The 24044-nt window shown below is 47.5% G+C and overlaps 1 protein-coding gene across 5 annotated transcripts in view; it reads left to right on the forward strand.

The window, feature by feature from the left end:
* The first annotated feature begins 7327 nt into the window (after nucleotides 1-7327).
* Nucleotides 7328-24044, forward strand: part of ADAMTSL5 (ADAMTS like 5) — a 44825-nt gene continuing 28108 nt past the window's right edge. Inside the window, exon 1 of one of the 5 annotated variants that reach the window (XM_081177795.1) lies at nucleotides 7328-7695. In XM_081177795.1, coding sequence (XP_081033921.1) covers nucleotides 7643-7695 — 53 coding nt within the window. In that variant the 5' untranslated portion in view covers nucleotides 7328-7642. Of the gene's footprint in view, nucleotides 7696-10841; nucleotides 12808-16630; nucleotides 16819-17325; nucleotides 17664-24044 lie in introns of those variants that run through there. The other 4 variants (XM_081177793.1, XM_081177794.1, XM_081177798.1 and 1 more) reach the window with 4 other exon arrangements.

The raw sequence follows: 24044 nt of genomic DNA on the forward strand, positions 1-24044 counted from the left end.
CTCAGGAGGGATTGACTGTGCTTTAAAGGTATCCCTGTGTGTCTGGGGCAACCTAGTTAGATGGCAGGACACAAAATATATTTTATTATCATTATGTGATAGGAATTTTATAGTCTTAGATATACAGTGGTGCCTCACAAGATGAAATTAATTCATTCCGCGAGTTTTTTCGTCTAGCGAATTTTTCGTCTTGCGAAGCACGGTGTCGGAAAAGTTTTGGAAAAGCTTCAAAAATCACCAAAACCCTCAAAAAAGGCTACCACACTGCGTTCTATGAGTTGCTCCTTGAAGTCGTCACAACTGTATTAACGGTGTTAAGAAAAAGGAAACAAACTTGCAAAAAAGCGCAAGACGTTTTCGTCTTGCGAAGCAAGCCCATAGGGAAATTCGTCTTGCGAAGCAGCTCAAAAACTGCAAAACCCTTTCATCTAGCGAGTTTTTCGTCTTGCAAGGCATTCGTCTTGCGGGGCACCACTGTATGGTAATGTTCATAAGTGTACCAACCAAGCACATACATAGATCAGCACAGGAAGGCCAACCTGGAACCATTTTGATTCCTAAACTGAGCAAATGTTTTCTCTGCAAGGTCAAACTGGAAAAGCCTCCCCATTGTCTTTTCCTTCACAAATCCTGTCTTAAGGGTATGTCTGTGTTTGAATAGGGTGTGAGCCTGTGACATGGCCCAGGAACTAAGTATTTATCACTACAAAAGACTGGCCAGGCTCCCCAGGCAATCCAATCAAGTAACCTGCCAGACAGGAGATAAAAAACAACAGGAGAAAAACAATATTAAAATTTCGATTTTGGACCGCCTTTTCTGTGATGTAGGCGTGATGTATCTGAGGGATGGTCTTAGGTTACACCCCTTCTGTGATGTATGTATGGTGTTTCTGGGGGTGGTCTTGATCTACAGGGTGGCAATTTCAAAAGTCTTTATAAGGCTTGCACACCATTTTTCTGGGTCCCTCCTCTCTCCTGCAAGTGAGGGGAGCACCCTGTTGCAACAGATCAATAAAGGCCAAGCCTACAGGCTGCTGTTTTGCTCCAAGTTATCCTGGTTGGTGTCTTTGTTTTTGTCCAAGGGAGCCCTCGGATTTTTCCGATAACAGTTACCACCATCACCAAGTGCAGTCACCTAGAGCAGTGTTTCCCAACCACTGTTCCGCGGCACACTAGTGTGCCGCGAGATGTTGCCTGGTGTGCCACGGGAAAAATTTAAAAAAATCGATTTTATTTTTTTAAGTCAAATTTTCGATTGGGGCGCCGTCACTAGATGACCCCTGGGGTTCCCTGCCTCCCTCCTCCTCCTCCGGGGAGGCCCTTCCTGGCTCTCGGCCAAGGCTTGGCGGCTGCCACTCACTCGCTCGCCCACCCGTCCCTCCATCCCTGCACCCGGCCTCTCCCCCTCCGTCCCCGGCGCGGGGGCTGCCGGGATCCGTAGTCCCCTCGCCCTTGGGCTCCGCGCCCGCGCGGGGTGCACAAACTACGTTTCCCAGCGTGGTCTGGCGGGCCGGGCGTTTTGTTTGAAGCGCTCTTCTCCCGGCCATGGAATGAGCGCAGCGGCGGCAGCCGGGCGGGCAGGGGCTCTTCCGCACAGACCCCGCGCAGCCTGCCTGCGCCCCCGCGGAGATCGGGCGGCAGGATGGAGCCCGGGGATCCCCGCGGAGGCGGAGCAGCGGAGGCGGAGGCTGCCCCCCAGGTAGGGCTGCGTCGGGGTGTGTGTGTTATTTTTGCAATGCTGCATCCGCACCGGAGGGGACGCATCGGACCGCGGGGAGACCCCTTGGCAGGCGTGCAAGGCAATGCATGCGTGCAGGCGTTGCATGGAGTGCAGTGCAATGCAATGGCAACGCGGCGCCCTGCATGCATCCATGCAACTTCCACCGGCGCTCCGGACTTGGCAGGTGAGGGGGGTCCCCAGTGGGCGGCAGAGAGAGCCGGGAGGGCGAAGGGGAGCCGGGGGGGGGAGCAGCGCTGCTCCCCGAGCCGAGCCCGGGGGGAAACTTCGGCGTCGTTGCGCCGGGTGTTGGAAGCGGAGGCTGGCGGGGGCCCCTCACCTGCAAAACCTGGTCGCCTCTCATATATTTCGTGCATTGCATTCATCACCCGCTTTCTCCTCCAAGGAGCTCCCGGGGGCGCGCGTGGTTCTCCCCGTGTTATCCTTGCAACAACAGCCCTGCGAGGTGGGTCAGGCGAGTGGCCCAAGGGAGCACCCAGGGATTGTCCTGGCCAGGTGGGGTGATTTGAACCCTGCTCTCTGCCCGGTCTTCGTCCTCATTTAGCCCCCACATGTGCATGACTGTGCATGACTGAGGTTTTCCCCCCTCGTCTTGGCTATGGTGTGAGTCTGTCCTGTTAATTAATGGGGTTCTGCCTTCGGAGAAGATGAGCCAGCCCTCAAGGAGGTGATTATGTAATTTGCTAGCAATTCATGTCCCTCCCGGCGTGACGCTGCGCGCTGACGTCACGGGGCTGTAATGGTGGTGTGCCTCGAGATTTTTTTCATGAAACAAGTGTGCCTTTGCCCAAAAAAGGTTGGGAAACACTGACCTAGAGCGTGGTGCTGACAATGCCAAGGTTTCAGTTCCGATCTCCCTACTGCCTAAATCCCTGCACTGCAGGGGCTGGACTGGATGATCCTCAGGGTCCCTTCCGACTCTACAATTTGATGCTTCTATTATCACCATCCCCAGACAACCAGATTCCATCTGATTTGCCTGTAGAAAGTTTATGGGGAGGTGAAAGGGAGATCTCAATTTATTGCACCTTCTTTCTGATTTGTCTGTGGGGAAGTTACACAGGACTGAGTTGAGCCAGTTTCTCTTGCTGTTTCCAGGGCATTTCCGCAAAACTCTGTAAAAAGCTCAACCTGGGGGGTGGGGGAGGCAGGGAAATGTGGTTTGGTTGCAGCAGGAAGGAAAATCTCTTTTTATTTGCACATTCTGAATGAGCAGGTATGTTGTTGCGATCCCACCTGAAAAATACTGACAGTCTGGAAAAAGTGGTCCCAAATTGTTATTGTGCATTTGGCAGGCTGGGGGGGGGGCTTGGGGGGGCTGTTGATCTTTTCAACAACATCCTGGCCCATCCAGGTCTGGAAAGTGAGCCTTATGAGGAACCATTGAGGGAACAGGGGATGCTTACCTTGGAAAGGCGAAATGGGAGCCACCTTCAAATATCTGAAGGGCTGTCCTGTGGAAGATGCAGCAAGCTGGTTTTCTGCTGCTATGGAAGAAAAGATGTGAGCCAACAGATTTAAATGCTGCTAGCAGCCATTTGCCAGAGGAACGGACTCCCTCGGAAGGTGGGGGACTCTTCTTCCTTGGGTGGCCGTCTGTCAGCGATTCTTGAGCTGGGAGTCCTCCAACACAGGAGCCAGATATATGGAGAAACGTGACTCAAAGAAGTAGGAGGCCCAGGGTTCGCTCTGATTGTTTAGAAATACACAATCACTTTGAGGTCCTCTCCCCTAGCATGGAAGACGAAGAGCAGACTCCATTTGAGAATCTCTCCCTCATTACAGTCGATCAGGTATATGAAGACGAGCAGCAAAATCAGTCCTCAGGGAATGTGCAGGCGACCTTGGAACGGACAGCTCACGGAAGAACCCCGACCAAACCCAAGAGGAGGCGTGTAGTGGTGATAGGGGATTCCCTACTGAGGGGAACAGAAGCAGTGATCTGTGGGCCTGACAAGATGTCTCGGGAAGTGTGCTGTCTCCCCGGGGCTAAGATCCAAGATGTAACTGAACGACTGCAAGGAATCATAAAACCCACTGACAAATACCCCTTCCTCTTGGTTCATGTGGGAACCAATGACACTGCAAGCAATAGCCTCCAGAAGATCAAAAGAGACTACGAGGCTCTCGGCAGGAAATTGAAGCAACTAAATGCACAAATTGTCATCTCATCTGTCCTCCCAGTTGAACGACGTGGCCCAGGGAGAGAGGGAAAAATAGTGGAAGTGAACAGCTGGCTTCGCAAATGGTGTAAACAGGAACGGTTTGGATTCTTAGATCACGGACTACAGTTTCTTGAAGATGGACTTCTGGCAAGTGATGGGCTGCACCTCACAACAGTTGGGAGGAATGTTTTTGCCAAAAATCTCAGAAACCTCATCAGGAGGGCTTTAAACTGACTAATATGGGGGAGGGAGACAGTGCTCCTGAAGGTCTATCAATTGATGAAGAGGATCATCCAAATGTCATAGACCAAATGGAGCAAACAGCACGCAGACCTAGTGGTGGGAGGAAAAACCTTAAATAAGAGACACAGGGGAATGATTAATGGACTTCAATGTCTGTACACTAATGCGCAAAGCATGGGAAATAAACAAGATGAGCTTGAGCTCTTGGTACAGCAAACTAAATATGACATAATAGGCATCACTGAAACCTGGTGGGATAAGTCCCACGATTGGAATGCAAAATGGGGGGATACAATCTATTTCAGAGAAACAGACCAGACAAGAAAGGAGGAGGAGTGGCGTTATATGTCAGGGATGTGTATACCTGTGAAGAGATCCAAGATTTAGAACCTCAAAGCCAAAGTGAGAGCATTTGGGTCAAAATTAAGGGAGAGAAGAATAACAGAGACCTCATTGTGGGAATTTACTATAGATCCCCAAGCCAAACGGAGGACATAGATGATGCCTTCCTGGAACAGATGGCCAAGCATGCAAAAGGAAGGGTGATAGTAGTAATTGGGGGACTGCAGTTACCCGGATATTTGTTGGATGTCAAACTCAGCCAAGAGCATATGGTCAAAAAGATTCCTCACTGGCCTTGCAGACAACTTCATTGTCCAGAAAGTGGGAGAAGCAACAAGAGGAACAGCCATTTTAGATCTGGTCCTAACCAATGTTGATGACCTGGTTAGTGGGGTAGAAGTGGAAGGATCATTAGGCGCGAGTGATCATGCTCTTCTGAAGTTTACTATACAGCGGAAAGGAGCAGCCAAGCATACTAGGACTCAATTTCTTGACTTTAAGAAAGCCGACTTCATAAAACTTAGGGAAGTGCTGGGTGAGATCCCATGGACAGTAATACTAAAAGGAAAGGGAGTTCGTGATGGCTGGGAGTTTGTTAAGAGGGAGATAGTAAAAGCACAACGTCAGGCAATACCAATGAGACGGAAACATGGAAGGTGCCTAAAGAAGCCAGGGTGGCTATCTAAAGAACTTTTAACTGAATTAAGATTAAAAAAGGATGTGTACAAAAAATGGAAAAGGGGGGAAACCACCAAAGAGGAATTCAAACAAATAGCCAGCACGTGTAGACACAAAGTCAGAAAAGCTAAAGCACAGAATGAACTCAGGCTTGCTAGAGAGGTTAAAAGCAACAAAAAAGGCTTTTATGGGTATGTTCGTAGCAAAAGGAAGAACAAAGAAACAGTGGGGTCACTCAGAGGAGAAGATGGTGAAATGCAAACAGGGGACACAGAAAGGGCTGAACTCCTCAATGCCTTCTTTGCCTCAGTCTTCTCCGATAAAGAAAACAATGCCCGACCTGAAGAATTTGGAGCAAATGATTCAGCAAAGGAAACACAGCCCAGAATAACTAAGGAGATAGTACAAGAATACTTGGCTAGTTTAGATGTATTCAAGTCTCCAGCGCCAGATGAACTGCATCCAAGAGTATTAAAAGAACTGGCAGATGTGATCTCAGAACCACTGGCAGTCATCTTTGAGAATTCCTGGAGAACAGGCGAAGTCCCGGCAGACTGGAGGAGGGCAAATGTTGTCCCTATTTTCAAAAAGGGGAAAAGAGAGGACCCAAATAATTACCGCCCAGTCAGTCTGACATCAATACCAGAGAAGATTCTGGAGCAGATCATTAAGCAAACAGTCTGTGAGCACCTAGAAAGGAATGCTGTGATCACCAATAGTCAGCATGGATTTCTGAAAAATAAGTCATGTCAGACTAACCTGATCTCGTTTTTTGACAGAATTAAAAGCCTGGTAGATGAAGGGAACGCAGTGGATGTAGCCTACCTTGATTTCAGCAAGGCATTTGACAAGGTGCCCCATGATATTCTTGTAAAGAAGCTGGTAAAATGCGGTCTTGACTCTGCTACCACTCAGTGGATTTGTAACTGGCTGACTGACCGAACCCAAAGGGCGCTCATCAATGGTTCCTCTTCATCCTGGAGAAGAGTGACTAGTGGGGTGCCACAGGGTTCTGTCTTGGGCCCGGTCTTATTTAACATCTTTATCAACGACTTGGATGATGGACTCAAGGGCATCCTGATCAAATTTGCAGATGACCCCAAACTGGGAGGGGTGGCTAACACCCCAGAGGACAGGATCACACTTTAAAACGACCTTGACAGATTAGAGAACTGGGCCAAAACAAACAAGATGAATTTTAACAGGGAGAAATGTAAAGTATTGCACTTGGGCAAAAAAATTGAGAGGCACAAATACAAGATGGGGGACACCTGGCTTGAGAGCAGTACATGTGAAAAGGATCTAGGAGTCTTGGTTGACCACAAACGTGACATGAGCCAACAGTGTGACGCAGCAGCTAAAAAAGCCAATGCAATTCTGGGCTGCATCAATAGGAGTATAGCATCTAGATCAAGGGAAGTAATAGTGCCACTGTATTCTGCTCTGGTCAGACCTCACCTGGAGTACTGTGTCCAGTTCTGGGCACCACAGTTCAAGAAGGACACTGACAAACTGGAACGTGTCCAGAGGAGGGCAACCAAAATGGTCAAAGGCCTGGAAACGATGCCTTATGAGGAACGGCTAAGGGAGCTGGGCATGTTTAGCCTGGAGAAGAGGAGGTTAAGGGGTGATATGATAGCCATGTTCAAATATATAAAAGGATGTCACATGGAGGAGGGAGAAAGGTTGTTTTCTGCTGCTCCAGAGAAGCGGACACGGAGCAATGGATCCAAACTACAAGAAAGAAGATTCCACCTAAACATTAGGAAGAACTTCCTGACAGTAAGAGCTGTTCGACAGTGGAATTTGCTGCCAAGGAGTGTGGTGGAGTCTCCTACTTTGGATTTCTTTAAGCAGAGGCTTGACAACCATATGTCAGGAGTGCTCTGATGGTGTTTCCTGCTTGGCAGGGGGTTGGACTCGATGGCCCTTGTGGTCTCTTCCAATTCTATGATTCTATGATTCATTGCACGAGGCTAGACTAGATGAGCCTTGGAAGTACTTCAAACCCTGCAATTCTATGATTCTGTTACCCACCGGAGGTTTTTCAGTGGAGGTCGGATGGCCAACTGCCAGGGATTCCTTAGCTGGTCTTCCTGCCTTGCAGGGGGCTGGGGGTCCCATCCAGCACAACAAGGTGTGATTCCATCTCTAGCACTGAGCATCCTATAGGAGAAGAAAGCCATAGGAAACTACCCCACCGGGCCCAGCGCTGTCCCTGATGAGCAGTTGTGGGTTTTCCAAAGGGGAAATTCCCCCTCCCTGACCCATTCTTCAGCTGTGATTCCTGCCTTGGCAGGGGGTGAGACTAGATGCCCCTCAGGGTACCTTCCAATGCTATGACCCTATTATTACTTGCCCAAAACTAAATGTATTGTTTGTGTTTCCTTTCAGGGGCCTGGCAGGGCCCTCAAGACTGCCTGCTTGATCGCTTCCAACCATCTCTGCAAAATGTCCTCCTTTTGGAGAGCCCATCATGGCTGCAGCTGTTTCCGTAGTTTCAGCGCCGAGAGAGCAGTTCTGCAAGTGGTGTGTGTTCATTCCTACACTACACAAACACACATACCCTTTGGTCCCCTGGTGAGCCTCTCTGAGTCCCACATTGCAGTGGGTTGAGCTAAATGACCCTCAGGGGACCCTCCCAACCCTGCCATTCTGCAGTTCTTTAGCTGCGATTCCCACATTGTGGGGGGTTAGGCTAGATGACCCTGGGGGTTCCCTTCCAACTCGCTGCCTGGATGCCGGCTTCCCACAAATCTATCCCTCCTGCTGCATCTGCAAAACATCTGGAAGGATTTTAGGAGGGGAGGAATTGTCCCCCTGTGAATTGATGCAGGCATTTGAGGGCTTGGAGGAGCCTGATTGAACAGGGTGCAGCTCAAAGGCTTCCCAGGAGAGGCAAAAGGTGTGGGTCTGCCCCCCTTTCTCCTGAGTGTTTCCCCTCCAGGAACTGATGTCACCACAGCTGGGACTGAGCCCTGCAGCTCTGGATGGTGGCCAAAGCAGCCCCCTCCTCCCCACAGCTGTTTGGGAAGGGAGGCCTCTTCCCCACCCAGCCACAGCCCCCAAGGAGGGTCATAGGAAGTGTGAGCCCTGGGTGGCAGTTCAAGGTACGAGGCAGCTGTGAGGTGTACCGCCACCCCGACGGAGAGCCTGGGCGTCTGCACATGTCCAACATGCACAGAGACCACGTCTCTCATCGTGGACGCACACACTGCCCCCCCCACTGGCCAAACCAAAGAAGGCAAAAACCCACACCCTGTGGCCTGCAGTCATCATAAATTACTGCCAAGGAAGCATTTTGCACTCGAAAACGTGACTTGTCCGCAGAGCTGGATTCTCCTTCCGTCAGCATGAAAAAAAGAGGGAGAGAAAGAGAAGGTCCTTAGAAATAGAACTGGCAGTCACAAGATGCCGTTATACTAATAGTCCATTGGAAGATGGTGTGCCGTTCTGGTCACCTCCTGTCAAAAAGGAGATGTGAAGGTGGGGGAAGGTTAAAAAATGGGTCACCCAAAATGATCAAGGGGATGGAGAGATGCCCCCAGGAGGAAAAGTTCCAGCACCCCCTTAGCTTAGAGAAAAGGCAGGGGAGAGGCAACGTGTTGAGATTCCACCCTGCAAGGGGTTGGACTAGATGACCCTGGGGGTGCCTTCCTCCTCTGCAATTCTATGCATGGCCCAGAGAAAGTGGAGGGAGGGGAGTTCTTCTCTTACAGCATGAGAACTTAAAGAATATAGCACGAGAAAAATTAAAAGCCACTCAAAGCGGTTCACAGACTCTCCTTCCTTGCAGGTTTTAAAGCAGAGGTTGGGTGGCCCTCTGTCCTGGAGGCTTTAGCGAAGATTCCTGCATTGCAGGGAGCTGGACTAGATGACCCTCGGGGTCCCTCCTAACTCCACCATTCTATGATTCTATGACAAACTAGCATGTTAAAAGCAACATAAATTAAATGTGTTTGCAAAAAGAGGCCGGCCACACAGCCATGGAAAGAAAAATCTCTCTCTATGAATTCTGTGTTCTCGGGTGCCTTCCATCTGCCATGGGCTCCCTCTTCGTTAGGTTTGGTAAGAAGAGCAGTTCGCCAGATGTTTCCTTGCTCTAACAAGGCCCCCCCAGCACAACATCACGGTGGGGTTGCCCCCAGGACAGTTCATGCCTCACAGACTGGCTGGGACACCTGAACTGGCAGAGGCAGGTGAAGGCGAGGAGCTGCCATCAGCCCCCCCCCCCAGCTCCCTTTCATCCCTCTTATTGCAAGGCAGGGGCTGTTATCTCACCTGGCAGCTGTTCTGTCAAGTTTCTGCCCTCCCTCCTGGGACTGGCATCCAACCAGGATGCTCCCAGCTCCCCCCTCTGCCTGCCAGCCCTTGCTTTGGTGATGTTTTTCAGGCACACCCCCAGGGAGAAAAGGGGAGAGGAAGCGGAGGAGGCCACATCTCCCTGTGAGTCAGGCTGTGCTCATGCTATGATACGATACGATAATCTTTATTGTCATTGTCCCATACAGAACAATGAAATTGGAGGGGGGAAATCTACATAAGACATTCAAAACCAACAAGCCTGCTATCCCAGCTATCCCAACCTGGTTAGCCCCCTAAAAAAACTGATACCCCAAATTTCAAAATACAATACACTCCCATAGAGACTCCTTACACTGTGTTTAAAACCAAAATCACATTTAGATAGAAACTGTTTCTCAGGCGGCTAGTCCTAGTCTTTATAACCCTGGACCTTCTTCCAGAAGGCAGAAGCTGAAAGAGATCATTTCCGGGGTGTACTGGAAGAGGGCTCTCCTATCTCTTGTCTCCTCTCCTATTTGTCCAGGTCCCTTCCAACGCTACGATTCCATGATTCTCTCAGGACTGGGAAAGGAAGGAAGAGCCTTGAGCCTGGAAAGCCCTATAGGGAGCCTCTGCCAGCCTGTGTGGGCAACACTGAGCTACATAGCTCATGTCCTGACTCAGGACATGATGTTCCTCAAAGCTGATCAGGAAAGGAAACCTGCAATGGGGAAACCTTGCTTTGGGATCATCGGGGGCTCCTCCACATGGCCCTTCGGGGCCAATTCATCCCTGCTCAGGCAGGCAGAGCTCCCCCCCCCCCAGTGTGGACAATATTGTCCTCATCAAAATGCCACCCCCTTATCACACACAGATAGAGTGCCAAAATAAGAATAATCTGGGGTTGCTTTTTGCACTGGGTGTGTGTGTGTCTTGTTTTTGTTTTCTCAACTTACAGGATTTTCCATGGAAACAGAGAGTCTGCCTTAAATGGTGGGAATTATATGGGATGGCATTTTGATGAGGGACATGTGTAGGCCCTGAATGAACTATGCAAACATGTGCAGCGCCTGAGTAACCCAGGAAAGCATCACGTGGAAGCACACAGAGGCTAAGACAAAAGGATTTATATGCTATTTAGGTGCTGAAATGGCTGCTAGGAAATTAACAACTATAAAACAAGTAAAAAAATTCCTTCCAGTAGCACCTTAAAGACCAACTAAGTTAGTTCTTGGTATGAGCTTTCGTGTGCATGCACACTTCTTCAGATCTGAAGAAGTGTGCATGCACACGAAAGCTCATACCAAGAACTAACTTAGTTGGTCTTTAAGGTGCTACTGGAAGGAATTTTTTTATTTTGACTATGGCAGACCAACACGGCTACCTATCTACTATAAAACAAGTATTTTCTTTCACCTTTTTCTCCTTCTCCTCCTCTTCCTTCTCTCTCATTTGGTGTCATCTGCAGACACCAAACTGGGAAGGGGAGCTAATGCTGCTGAAGACAAAATCAGGATTCAAAATGACCATAACAGATTGGAGAACTGGGCCGAAGCTAACAAAATGTGTTTCAATAGGGACAAATGTAAGGCTCCTGCACTTAGGCTGGAAGAACCAGATGCACAAATATAGGATGTGGGACACCTGGCTTACTAGCAGGACATGTGAAAAGGATCGAGGGGTCTTAGTGGACCACAATCTCAACATGAGTGAACAGTGTGATGCAGCAGCAAAAAAAGCTAGTGCTAGTCAACAGAAGTCTAGTGTCCAGATCAAGGGAAGTCAAGTCCCACTCTATTCTGCCTTGGTCAGACTACACCTGGAATCCTATTTCCAATTCTGGGCACCACAATTTAGGAAGGATGTAGACAAGCTGAAAGGTGTGCAGAGGAGGGCAACCAAGACGATCGAGGGTTTGGAAAGCAAGCCTGATGAGGAATGGTTGAAGGACCTGTGTATGTTTAGCCTAGACTGAGAGAAGATAGGAGAGCCATCTTAAAATATCTTAAGGGCTGTCACAGGGAAGGGGCAGCAAGCTTGTTCCCTCCTGCTCCAGAGGGTAGGACCCAATCCAATGGCTTCAAGCTATGAGGAAGGAGATTCCAACTCAATACCAAGAAGGACTCTCTGACAGCAAGAACTTTTTTTTAAAAAAAGAACACCCAGTTAAAACAATAAAACCAGAAGAAGTTCAGCTCAGGTGACTGCTGGCTTCTACACAGGTGTGTTTGTGTATCTTCAGGAGCTGACGGCATGCCAATTCTGAGGGGGGTTCCTCTTTTTGTATTATTATTATTATTATCATTGTTATTGTTAAAAATTGTATACTGCCAGATACCCATAGAACTCAGAGCGGTTCACATCATAAAATCACAATACATAAAAAACTCAAAATGCATAATAAAAATAAGAACCTCACAAACCCATTTGCCAAACTGTCTGAGAGAAGCCAGTAACCCAACTCTGCCATTTGATTCTTCTTTAGCTGTGACTCCTGCATTGCGCGGAAGGGGGGCAGGTTGGGCTAGATGACCCTTGGGATCCCTTCCAACTCAACAATCCTATGCTTTTAGGAACAGGGCAGAGCCTGCCTGAACCCAGGTGGCACAAAGCACAGCCAAAGGACAGGGGTGCGGTTGCAATTCCACCTCTGTCTGCCTGGTCCTTGATTGATTTTTATTTTTACTTTTTAAAAAAACCCCGCACATGTCCTGCAAGGGCTTTTAAGGCTGCATTTCTTGCCTGCTCGGCGACAGACAGCCTACGTGCCCTTAAATGTTCTTTGTTCCGTGCTCCCCAGAGCGCCCCACCCCAAAAGAGAGAGAGACAGAGAGTGTCCATCTGCAAACGGCGGGGTGCCTGCTGTCCATCTCTCCCCCCCTCTACTGCTGCATGTGCCAAAGGACAGCATCCAAGACTTCTCTGGAAAACAGAAGTGCGCTCTCTCTCTCTCTCTCTCTTTCTTTCTCTGTCCTGAGCCTGGGGCAAAATATATAAAAAAAAATTGGAAGCTGTCTCAGCGGGAGCCTTTTCCAAAACAAAGTCAATGGGCTGCAGAGTGACGCACTTTTCGGTTCTCGGTGGGAACCAAATTTGGAGACGCTGCCGCCCTCCCGCACTTGGGTGCCTTTCCAAGAGGATTAGACGGACTCACGGAAGGGGAGTAGGCTCCCGAGGGCTTCTAGCGCCCAGGCAGAGATGCTTCTGGAGAGCAGCCGCGGGGCGGGGGGGGGGGAGCTGCCCTTGCGCACGGCTCTTGCTTGGGGGGTTCCCCCTTTGCCCGATCCAATGGCAGGGCTCGCCACGCGGAGGTCCGCTGTGGCAGCAGAACCTCCATGCCCGGGGCAGTCTACCTGTGTGAGTACCAGACGATGGGGAACAACGATCCGGCACGCCCTTGTGGTCCTCTGGACCTTCAAGGCTGGGCGGAGTGGAGACTGCCCTCCGGGATCAGCCCCTTCTTCCCCAATGCCTCGTCCACTTCTGGGTCTTTCTGGTCCGCAGTCGGGGGTGCTGCCTTCACCTTAAGAGCAGCAAGAAATCCAGGTGCTCGGTGCGCCCTCCGCAGCTTACCGAGGTGGCTTGACCTGTTGGATTTCTGTCTCGAGCTGCTCTGACTGCCAAGGGGAGGAAGGGGTCCAGATTCCCCGCTGGTCTCCCTCCGATGGACGGGTGTCTCGCCCTTCCGGAGAGGAGAGGAAAGGAAAAGACGGGAGTTCAACAACAGAGACCAACTCGAACTCTCCCGCCGCGGGCCTTTGGCCAAGAAGCTTCGGGAAACTTTGAAATCAAACGGAGTTCCCCTTCCTGGAAGAAACCTCCAGCGCGCAGGGCTTCCCCCCAAAGAACCCCCCACCCCTTGCAGAACTAAAGTTCCCAGTGTCCTTAGCAAACTACGGGTCCCAGGATTCTTTGGGAGCGGGGGGGGGAGACGTCATATGCTTTAAATGTACGGAGTGGATCTGCGCCCAAACCTCCGCCAGAAGTTCGCCTGGGAGGGGAGGGGGGTTCGCGTGCACCTGAGAGGTGTCTTTTTAGGACCCGCCTTCTTTCTGTGATTGTCAGGTGCCGGTGTGGCCTAGTAGTTAGTGGCCCGGCCTGGCCTAGGACCTGAGAGAGAGCAGGGTTCGCCCTGAAGCTCCTGGGGTGACCTTGGAGTCAGTCCTCATCGCTTAGCCTGGCCTACCGTACAGGGTTGTTGTGAGGGAGGAGAGCCACATACACCTGAGAGCCTTGGAAGACAATAAAGGTAGCACCTAACTATAATTAATAATAAACTTGAATAAACGTTTTACAAACATGGCGCTCTGATGGTTGCAACCCATCCTGGGACTTTAGGGAGAAGGGCTGGCAATTAATTAATAAACAGGGCGGAGGCGGGGCACATTGATACACCAACAAGATTTCAATTTCGAGAAATGTTATTTGTGTCGTTACATCACTAAAACGTGTCTATACATGTGTGAGTACAGCCAGTTAACTGTTGGCGTTTGACGAGAGTAGGTGTGTTTTTAGCGCAGCCAACTAAAAAGTTACGTGAAATGTAAAAGTGCTCCAACGTTCTTTTACGTCGTTTAGTTAAGATTTAAAAATACCAAAGGTAAGTTATTCCACTCAGTAATCAGGATTACACATGATTTTTAAATAAGTTCAGTGGTTTTATTAATAATGTTCAGTTTTTTGAAAATGTCCGTTGGGGTACTTTGATACACTAAGACACAGGGCACATTGATATGTATAAAAGTGCCCTGCTAGTGTAAATTTTGATGTTCCCAATCCTGAAAATATAATGCTGGAGCTTTCCTACTTATTAAATCTGAAAAGAAAAAAACTGTTGTTTCTAAATATAATATGACCAATAATTAAGTGTCATATCTCAGGGGGGGAAATCAGGATCTTGTCAGGGACGCGGACTTATAAAAAATATTGGGGGGGCCCGGGAAAGCTCATGAATAATAAATAAGCTCATGAATATGCAAATAAAGTGGTCCGCCTCCTCGTGAGCGAATAGGGGAGAGCGTGCTGCTCCTATTAATCAGCTCCGAAGGAAATTGGGTGGAGCTTTTGCTCGGGAGGGAGGGCAGGAGGCATGCAGCCCGACCCTGTGCATTTTGGGCTGGGGGAGGGGCGGCGATGGCGCTCTGCTGGAGGGGCGCCAGAGATTATTGGGGGGCAGAGCCCCCCCAAACGAATTTTTGAGGGGGCTCGGGCCCCCTCAAGCCCCATGGTGTCGGCGCCTATGGATCTTGTACAGCATTCGAAAGAAAAAAAAAATCCTTCCAGTAGCATCTTAGAGACCAGCTAAGTTTGTTATTGGTATGAGCTTTCGTGTACATGCACACTTTGTGGTGCGGCATGGGTGGCGCTGTGGGTTAAACCACAGAGCCTAGGACTTGCTGATCAGAAGGTCGGCGGTTCGAATCCCCGCGACGGGGTGAGCTCCCGTTGCTCGGTCCCTGCTCCTGCCAACCTAGCAGTTTGAAAGCATGTCAAAGTGCAAGTAGATAAATAGGTACCGCTCTGGCGGGAAAGTAAACGGTGTTTCTGTGCGCTGCTCCGGTTTGCCAGAAGAGGCTTGGTCATGCTGGCCACATGACCCGGAAGCTGTACGCCGGCTCTCTCGGCCAGTAAAGCGAGATGAGCGCCGCAACCCCAGAGTCGGTCACGACTGGACCTAATGGTCAGGGGTCCCTTTACCTTTTTAAGGTGCTACTGGAAGGAATTTTTTTATTTTGTTTTGACTACGGCAGACCAACATGGCTACCTACCTGTAACAGGATTTTGTATGTTTGTCTTCCCCGTTGTAGAAAATAAGGCATGCGTTGATTTCAAGGATGTTGTTTTGCAGTTGCCAAAACCAAATTTCTCAAAGGGCACATCTCGAACACCATCTCTTCATACTTTTTCTATTGACTTCAATGGATATAATGTGCAATAGACGCTAAACGTTAAGTAATTATCTTATTTTTATAAGCATTTTGTTTAAATTACTATTTTTTGACTACCTAATGTGAGTTCTTATACTTTTTAAAGTTTTTCCAAAATTGTTTTTTTTTTAATGCATAGGTGTTTGAGGAAAGATTAATATAAGTTTTGATGTTTTGTTAAGAAAACCTGCCATAAAGTCTATGATATGTGTGAAACACTGTTAGTTTTGATACGTAATTTAGATTTTAAGGAACAAATTGTAAGGCTGATTATGATATCTCACAATAAAAAATGTGTTTTTTTCCATTAAATTTTTGCAAATACAATTTATGCTTTGTAACAAAGTGCCCCATCCAATGTACAGTATCTAAGTGCCCCCATAGGTGGGGCAGAATGATACAAAACCCATTTTTTACTCAAGTCATTATATTCTCATTATGTTCTAACTTTAATGGTTCTTTTGATTGCTATTGATTAGATATGCCATGCATAAAGCAATAATAATAATAATAATATGACTCATTTTTGTTACAATTAGATCTCCTCTTTTTCTCCAAGGAGCTCAAGGTAGCTCACATGGTTCCCCCGACTCCTCATTTAACCTCCACAACAACCCTGTGAAGTAGGCTAGGCAGGGACTGGCCCCGAGGTCACACCGAGTGAGCTTCATGACCGAATGGGGATTTGAACTCTGGTCTCCCCCAGCTCCTAGTTCGACACTCTAACCACTATGCCACGCTGCCATGGGGAGACCGGACCCCCGACTTCCCACCGTCCTGCCCCCTCCATTACCTGCCCCCCTTCTCTGCTTTTTGGACACCTCCCCCCAAGAGGGCGCATTTATTTATAGCCTGGCCCTCCCCGCCGCGGGTTTGGCAGGCGGCCTGGAAAATGAGGCCGGAGACCGAGGGGGTTAATATTAATCCTCTCTCTCACCCCCTAGAAATTCACCCTTTGCGACCCTAATCAAAGTTTGCGCCTCCAATAAAAAGGGGCAAGATTGGAGGGGTGTCGCGCGTGGGCTGAGCTGGTCATGCTCTTGGAATGGGTTCCGCCCGGTTAAGAGGGTTCAGAGCCCTCAATTCCGCCCCCCCCGCCCCCTTCTTGCCTGCCTAAAAAGATCCCCGTTGCTGGAGGGGGAATTTGACATGTTCAGGAACCCGAGGACGGCGGGTCCCCCTCCTTCCCTCTCTCCTCCCTCCCCGGGACGCCGTCCAAGCCCCGCCGGGCCCCGCTCCCCAGCAGCCGACGAAGCGGCGCAGGAAGGATGCGTCTCGGCGCGGGGGACCCGCTCGCTCCCGCCGCCTGGCCCTCGGGCGCGCCCGGGCGCCCCCTTTCCACAAAGGTCCCGGGACGCAGAGGCGGGAGAAGAGGAGCCGCGGCCGCGGGCGGGATGGGGAGGCCCGCGGGCCAGGAGCGCGCCGCTGCCGACGGCGCCGGGTGAGTGGGGCTAATCGGCGGGGCGCGCTGGAGATGGGGGAAACTGAGGCTCGGGCCGGAATGGCTCGGCTAAGGTGCTGTGGGGAGGGGGGTCGCAGACAGGCTGCCGTTCCCGGAGTTGTGGGGTGGAAAAGGCACACCGAGGCCATCGCAAGCGCCAACGCATGTATCTCCCCAGACTTTTGGGGGGCGACGTTTTAGGGATCTCCCTTGGGTGCCTGACTTCAACCTCTCCTGTGGGTCCCTAGTTTAATCCCCGCTGGCCTCTCCAGTTAGGAGAGACCCCTGAGCCTGAAACCTTGGAGAGCCGCTGCTGGCTGCCGGCCAGTGTAGACAATACAGAGCTTCAGCCAGCTCTGTGTTTTGCAGGCTGCCCTGTTCTCTGACTTCTCATTGACGTTATTTACTTGCATTTTGCCCTGTTCCTAAGCTGCTTACAGGCAAACAAAGACAACTGGACACCCTCCACCTCACCCCCCCCCACCCCCACCCCCGTTAGGATTCTGGACTTCTGTGCTGGATTTGCAGCCCTTAACAGAATCATAGAATCATAGAGTTGGATGGGACCCTGAGGGTATTGACAAGCTGGAAGGCGTGCAGAAGAGGGGGCCCAAGGTGATCAAGGGTCTGGAAACCAAGTGTGATGAGGAACGGTTGAAGGAGTTTAGTCTTGGAAAGAGGAGACTGAGAGGAGATAGGAGAGCCATCTTCAAATATCTCAAGGGCTGCCACTGGAAGAAGGAACAAGGTTGTTTCCTCCTGCTCTGGAGGGCAGGACTCGAACCCATGGCTTCAAGTGACAAGAAAGGAGATTCTGACTAAACAACAGGAAGAACTTTCTGAAAGTAAGAGCTATTAAAGAGTGGAACGGTCTTCCTTGGGAGGTGGTGGACTCTTCATCCTTGGAGCTTTTAAAGCAGAGGTTGAATGACCCTCCCTCTGTGATAGAGGCTTGAGCTGAGATTCCTGCATTGCAGGGGGCTGGACTTGATGACCCTTGGGGTCTTTTCCAAATCTATGCTTCTATGATTCCATGCCCAGGGAGTTCCTGTGAGCTGCACTTTCTCAATTTAAGAGAGAAGGAGGCCTGGTGGCTGGGTGGCTGTTAGGGCCATGTAGGACTATCAGACATTGGAGAATAGGCTGAGGAAAAGCCACTCTGTGAATGCTCAGAGGGCCAAAGCTGAGCTTTGCTGGCTCCAGCAGAGCTGCTGCTCCCCCCAGGCTTAGGCAGGAGAATGGGAAGCGAGTCTGGCTTCGCTCCTGCTGCGCCAGAACTTCATGTGATGCCCCTTAAATCTTGTTTATGTTTCCCCGCCCCTGTTTGCTGCCTCCGGCGTTTTTGAGGCATGCAAGCGTCAGGCAGCTTTAAGTGCCGTCTGGCAGCTCCAGGTGCTCAGAAAGGGAGCGCCTGTCCCTGCCCTGTAGAATCAAATAAATGTAGTGTTGGAAGGGATCCAAGGGTCATCTATCCCAACCCAAGAATTGCTCCTGCCCTGAAGGCCTGGAAAGAAGGGGGAGCATCTCACAAGCGCTCGCTCTGCCCTGCATAGGAAGGGATGTGAGGCAGGGCTGGGGCTTCTGTCCTCACACAGCAGGAAGGGGACCACGGCTTTGATATCCACTTCTCCTGTTTTGTTCATACCAGGGGAATGATAGCGTGGCTCAACTTGCAGGGAGCCATTCCAGGAACTGGTGGCCCAGTCCCAGCACTTCCTTTTTAATTGTTTTTTCTTTAATAGTATTTTTGTTGATACTTGTCTAAAAATATGCAAAAAATCATACCCATCACAAAATATCTTTTTATAATACATTATGTGTTTTTATTGTTGTTTAGTCGTTTAGTCGTGTCCAACTCTTTGTTACCCCCTGGACCAGAGCACGCCAGGCCCTCCTGTCTTCCACTGCCTCCCACAGTTTGGTCAAACTCATGCTGGTAGCTTCGAGAACATTGTCCAACCATCTTGTTTTTTTTTTTTTTTTTTAATAAATTTTTATTGGTTTTACAGCATTTTTTTTAAAAAGGACAAACAAACACAAAACAAAACAAACATACAAAATACTTTCAAAGATATTTTCATAAACCTCTTTTCTTGGACTTCCCCATACCCCCCCTCTCTGCATCCCAGTGTCCATTTTTGAACTAGCAACTCCCAGTTGTTACTTTCTAATCTCTGTCATCTTAGTCCTCCTTTATTATCTAACCTTGTATCCCTGTACCCTGTTACTTCTAGCAACCACAACATTTTAACATTCGTTGAGTTTGTAGTAGTCCTTAAGATAGCTCTTAAATTTTTTCCATTCTTCTTCCACCATCTCTTTACGTTGGTCACGGATTCTGCCTGTCATCTCAGCCAGTGTCATATAGTCCATCACTTTCATCTGCCATTCTTCCAGAGTAGGTAAATCTTGTGTCTTCCAATACTTTGCGATGAGTATTCTTGCTGCTGTTGTGGCATACATAAAGAAATTTCTATCTTTCTTTGTCACCAATTGGCCGACAATGCCCAAGAGAAAGGCCTCTGGTTTTTTGGAAAATGTACATTTAAGTACCTTTTTCATTTCATTATAGATCATTTCCCAGAAGGCCTTTATCTTCGGGCATGTCCACCAAAGGTGGTAAAAAGTACCTTCAGTCTCTTTACATTTCCAACATTTATTATCGGGCAAATGATAGATTTTTGCCAGCTTGACTGGGGTCATGTACCACCTGTATACCATTTTCATAATGTTTTCCTTTAAGGCATTACATGCCGTAAATTTGATACCGGTGTTCCATAACCATTCCCAGTCATCTGACATAATGTTGTGTCCAACATCCTGCGCCCACTTAATCATAGCAGATTTAACTGTTTCATCCTGTGTGTTCCATTTCAACAGCAAGTTATACATTCTAGATAAATTCTTAGTATTGGGTTCTAGCAATTCGGTCTCTAGTTTTGATTTCTCCACTTGGAAACCGATTTTCCTATCCTGTTTAAAAATTTCCATTATTTGGCGATATTGAAACCAATTTTCTACTTTGTGCTTCAATTTCTCCTGACTTTGTAGTTTAACCTTGTCTCCATCCTGTTCTAAAATTTCCCAATACTTCGGCCATCCGACCTCCATATTGAGTTTCTTCACTGCTTTAGCCTCCACTGGTGACACCCATCTAGGGGTTTTATTTTCCAATAAGTCTTTGTATCTTATCCAGACATTAAATAATGCTTTTCTAACAATGTGATTTTTAAAGGTACTGTTAACCTTGTCATACCAAAGATATGCATGCCAACCAAAAGCATTATTAAAGCCTTCCAGATCCAAGATGTCTGTATTCTCGAGGAGCATCCATTCTTTCAGCCAGCAAAACGCTGCTGCCTCATAATACAATTTTAGGTCCGGCAGGGCAAAACCCCCTCTTTCTTTAGCGTCAGTCAGTATTTTGAGTTTAATTCGGGGCTTTTTGCCCTGCCAGACAAATTTCGAAATGTCTTTGTGCCACCTCTTAAAACATTCCATCTTATCAAGAATCTGCAAGGTCTGAAACAAAAATAACATTCTAGGCAATACATTCATTTTAATTACTGCAATTCGGCCTAACATTGACAGTTTCAAATTTGACCATATTTCCAGATCTTTTTTAATCTCTGACCAACATTTTTCATAATTATCCTTATACAAATTAACATTCTTAGGTGTTAAATAAACCCCTAGGTATTTGACTTTCTTAACCACTGTCAAACCTGTTTCCTCCTGAAACTTCTCCTTTTCCATATCTGTTAGGTTTTTCCCTAAGACTTTAGTTTTTTGCTTATTCAACTTAAATCCAGCCACCTGGCCAAATTGTTGAATTATTTCTAAAACCCTTTTCGTACTAGTGTTTGGCTCTTGCAAAGTCAATACTAGGTCATCTGCATACGCTCTTAACTTGTAGTGTTTAGCTCCGACCTGCACACCTTTGACCTGCTGGTCATTTCTTATCATATTCAGCAACACCTCCAGAACCGAAATGAAAAGTAATGGGGAAATTGGGCACCCCTGCCGAGTTCCTTTTTCTATCTTAAGTTCCTCAGTCACAACATTATTTACAATCAGCTTAGCTTTTTGTTCGGAATATATTGCAGCCATACCATTCTCAAAACCCTGGCCTACCCCCATCCCATGAAGATTCTTCCTCATAAAACTCCAAGAGATATTATCAAAGGCTTTCTCCGCGTCCACAAAGATCAATACTGCTTTAGTGTTTATATTCACCTCCAGCTTTTCCAAAATGTCTATTACATTCCTTACATTGTCCGCTAGGTGTCTTTTAGGGAGAAAGCCTGCTTGGTCTTTATGAATCTTCTCCATCAAAACTCTTTTAAATCTTTTTGCCAAAATGTCTGCAAAAATTTTGTAATCCACATTAAGGAGTGATATCGGGCGGTAGTTCTTGAGTTGGGTCTTTTCAGTCTCTGACTTTGGTATGAGTGAGATATATGCCTCTTTCCACGATTCAGGCGCCCTTTTTCCTTCAAGGATCTCATTACAAACTTCTCTTAATGGTTGAGTCAACCATTCCTTCAACGATTTGTAGTATCTAGAAGTCAGTCCATCTGGTCCCGGAGATTTGCCCAATTGCATATTCTGAATGGCAGCCTCTACCTCTTGTTCTGAGATTCTCTGGTTCAAGTCCATCTTACTTTGCTGAGAGATATTTTGTAATCCATATCTTCCAAGGAATTTGTCTATATCTTCTTCATTTTGCGGGCCTTGGGTGTAGAGTTTTTTGAAATAACTTAAAAAGCAATTTCTAATTTCATTGGGTTTAGATATGTTCTTTCCATCCACCTCTAGGCTTGTAACTGTATTTAGTTTCTGCCTTTTCTTCAATTGCCATGCCAAAAGTTTACCGCATTTATTTGCTGATTCAAAAGTCTTTTGTTTCATTTGCTTTATCTTCCATTCAATCTCTTGGTTCATCAGTTCCATATATTGAGTTTGATATAACTTAATCTCTCTTAAAATGTCCTGAGACTTTGGTTTTGTTCTTAATTTCCTCTCTCCTTCCTTTATCATTTCCAAGATCTTCTCTTTTTTCTCATTTTGTTTTTTCCTCTTTATTGAATTTTGTTGAATCAAAAATCCTCTCATAACAGCTTTACTTGCGTCCCAGATCACTCTTTTCTCCACGTCAGTCCTCAAATTTATTTCAAAATAGTCTTTTAAGGTCTTTTGGGCCTTCGTGAGAATCTCCTTATCTCGAAAGAGGGTGTCATTCATTCTCCATCTAAATTGACCGGTTATTGTGAGTTTCATCTCCATCTTCACGGCGTTATGGTCGGAGCAAGTTTTTGGGCAGATTTCCACTTTCTTAATCTTTGGAGCCAGTCCACTAGTAACCCAGATTTGGTCAATTCTGGTCCAGGTCATCATTGCTTGGGAGAAGAAGGTTCCCTCTCTCTCCAGAGGGTTCCTTGTTCTCCAAATGTCTATCAAGTCCATGTTTTCTGTCATTTCGAAAAAAGTCTTGGGGAGTCTCCCTTCTTTAGTGACTGTTAGTCTTTGTGCCTTGTCCATATTAGTGGAGACCACGCCATTCATGTCTCCCATGATTATCATATTATAATCCAGATAGTCCGTCAAAGTTTCATGAAGTCCCTTAAAGAAGTCAGATTTGCCTTCATTTGGTGCATAAATTCCAACAACTAAAAGTTTTTCTCCTTGTACTTGTATCTCCACAGCCAGATATCTCCCTTGTTCATCTTTGAATATCATTTTTGGAGCCCATTTCTCCTTCACATATATTACCACTCCCCTCTTCTTAACTTTGTCTGATGAGACAAATTCTTGTCCTAACCTTTTATTTGTGAGTAATCTCCTGTGGGCTCTAGTTATGTGAGTTTCTTGTAAACATATCAAATCCAATTGTTCTCTGTTCAAAATGTGAAATACTTGTCTTCTCTTCAAAGGCCCATTCAGTCCATTACAATTCCAACTAAGGAATTGCAGAGCCATCTTGTTATTTTCTTAAGGCTCCTCCAACAGCTCCAAGTTGTTGCTCTTCTTCTGACGGTGGTGGTTTTTGTCCAAACGAGAGATTCAGGATATCCAGTGCTCTCCTCTGTTCTGCAAGTACATCCACAGTCCCCTTCTGTAGGTCCTCCTGATATCTTGCCAGAAATTTGTCTTTATCTTGAATTGTCTTTATTTTCACTTTCTTTGCCTTGTAGTCGAATGACAGTCCTTGTGGGAATTCCCACCTGAAGCGGATCTGATTTTTCTTTAACAAAAGCACCAAATCCTTGTAGAAGTTTCTTAAGTCCAAGATATATTTTGGTATGTCTTTAAAGATCTGTACTGCTGAATTTCCAATTTGGAGTGCTTTTCCAAAGTGTAGTCCTAAAATTTTATCTCTTTCCTCCTTAGATCTGAGTGTGATCAAACAATCTCTTGGTGTCTTTCTATCTTGCTTTTTGCCGAGTCTAAAGGCAGTTGTGATTTTAAAATCGTCTTCCTCCAGGTCCCAGCAATCCGCAAACTCCCGTGTCAAATATTCCACAAGGTTGTCACTTTCATTCTCCGGAATCAGTCTTAATTTTAAATTTCTCTCTTTCCTCTGTAACTCCCACAAGGCCAAGGTTGCATCATGCTCATAGACCTTCTTGGCAAGTGGCTCTAATTTCTCCTGCGTCTCTCCAGCTGTGGCTTTGGCCTCTTCGGCAATTTGACGCGTGGTGGCATTTTCCTCGACCAATTTATTTATAGATTCTGTATTCTGGTTTAATCTTGTTGATATTTCTGTTAATTTTTGTGTGTTCTCTGAAGTCTGTTTTGTCAAAGACTCCAGAGTCTGGTTTATCTTAAGCAAAGCTTCTGTCACAGCTTCCATAGAAACGGCTGCTCCTTTGTCCTGTCCTGTTGTTCCAGCTAGTCCGGCTGTTACGCCTAAGATCGAACCTCTTCTCTTTGCTTGTTGCAGCTGCAGCTGTTGCTGTTGTTGTTGCTTGGTCTTGGCTCTTGTAGTTATCTCTTCTTGTGGCCCACTCATGTCAAGGTCAATTCCCACGGGATTTATTCTCCCTTGGAAAATTCCACTGTCTTAGGCCGTGCTGGACTTCACTTTATCCTCTAGAGGGAGCAAATCAAAATGGCCATAGAAGGAAATTTCAAAATACATGAACAAAGGAGACCATCCAAGATGTAGAAAGAAAGGAGATTAACCCAGTCAAAATCAATGTTACTAAAGTCTTATAGCTTCCAAT

Source organism: Podarcis bocagei, assembly GCF_964188305.1.
Source record: "Podarcis bocagei genome assembly, chromosome: 18".
NCBI lineage: Eukaryota > Metazoa > Chordata > Lepidosauria > Squamata > Lacertidae > Podarcis > Podarcis bocagei.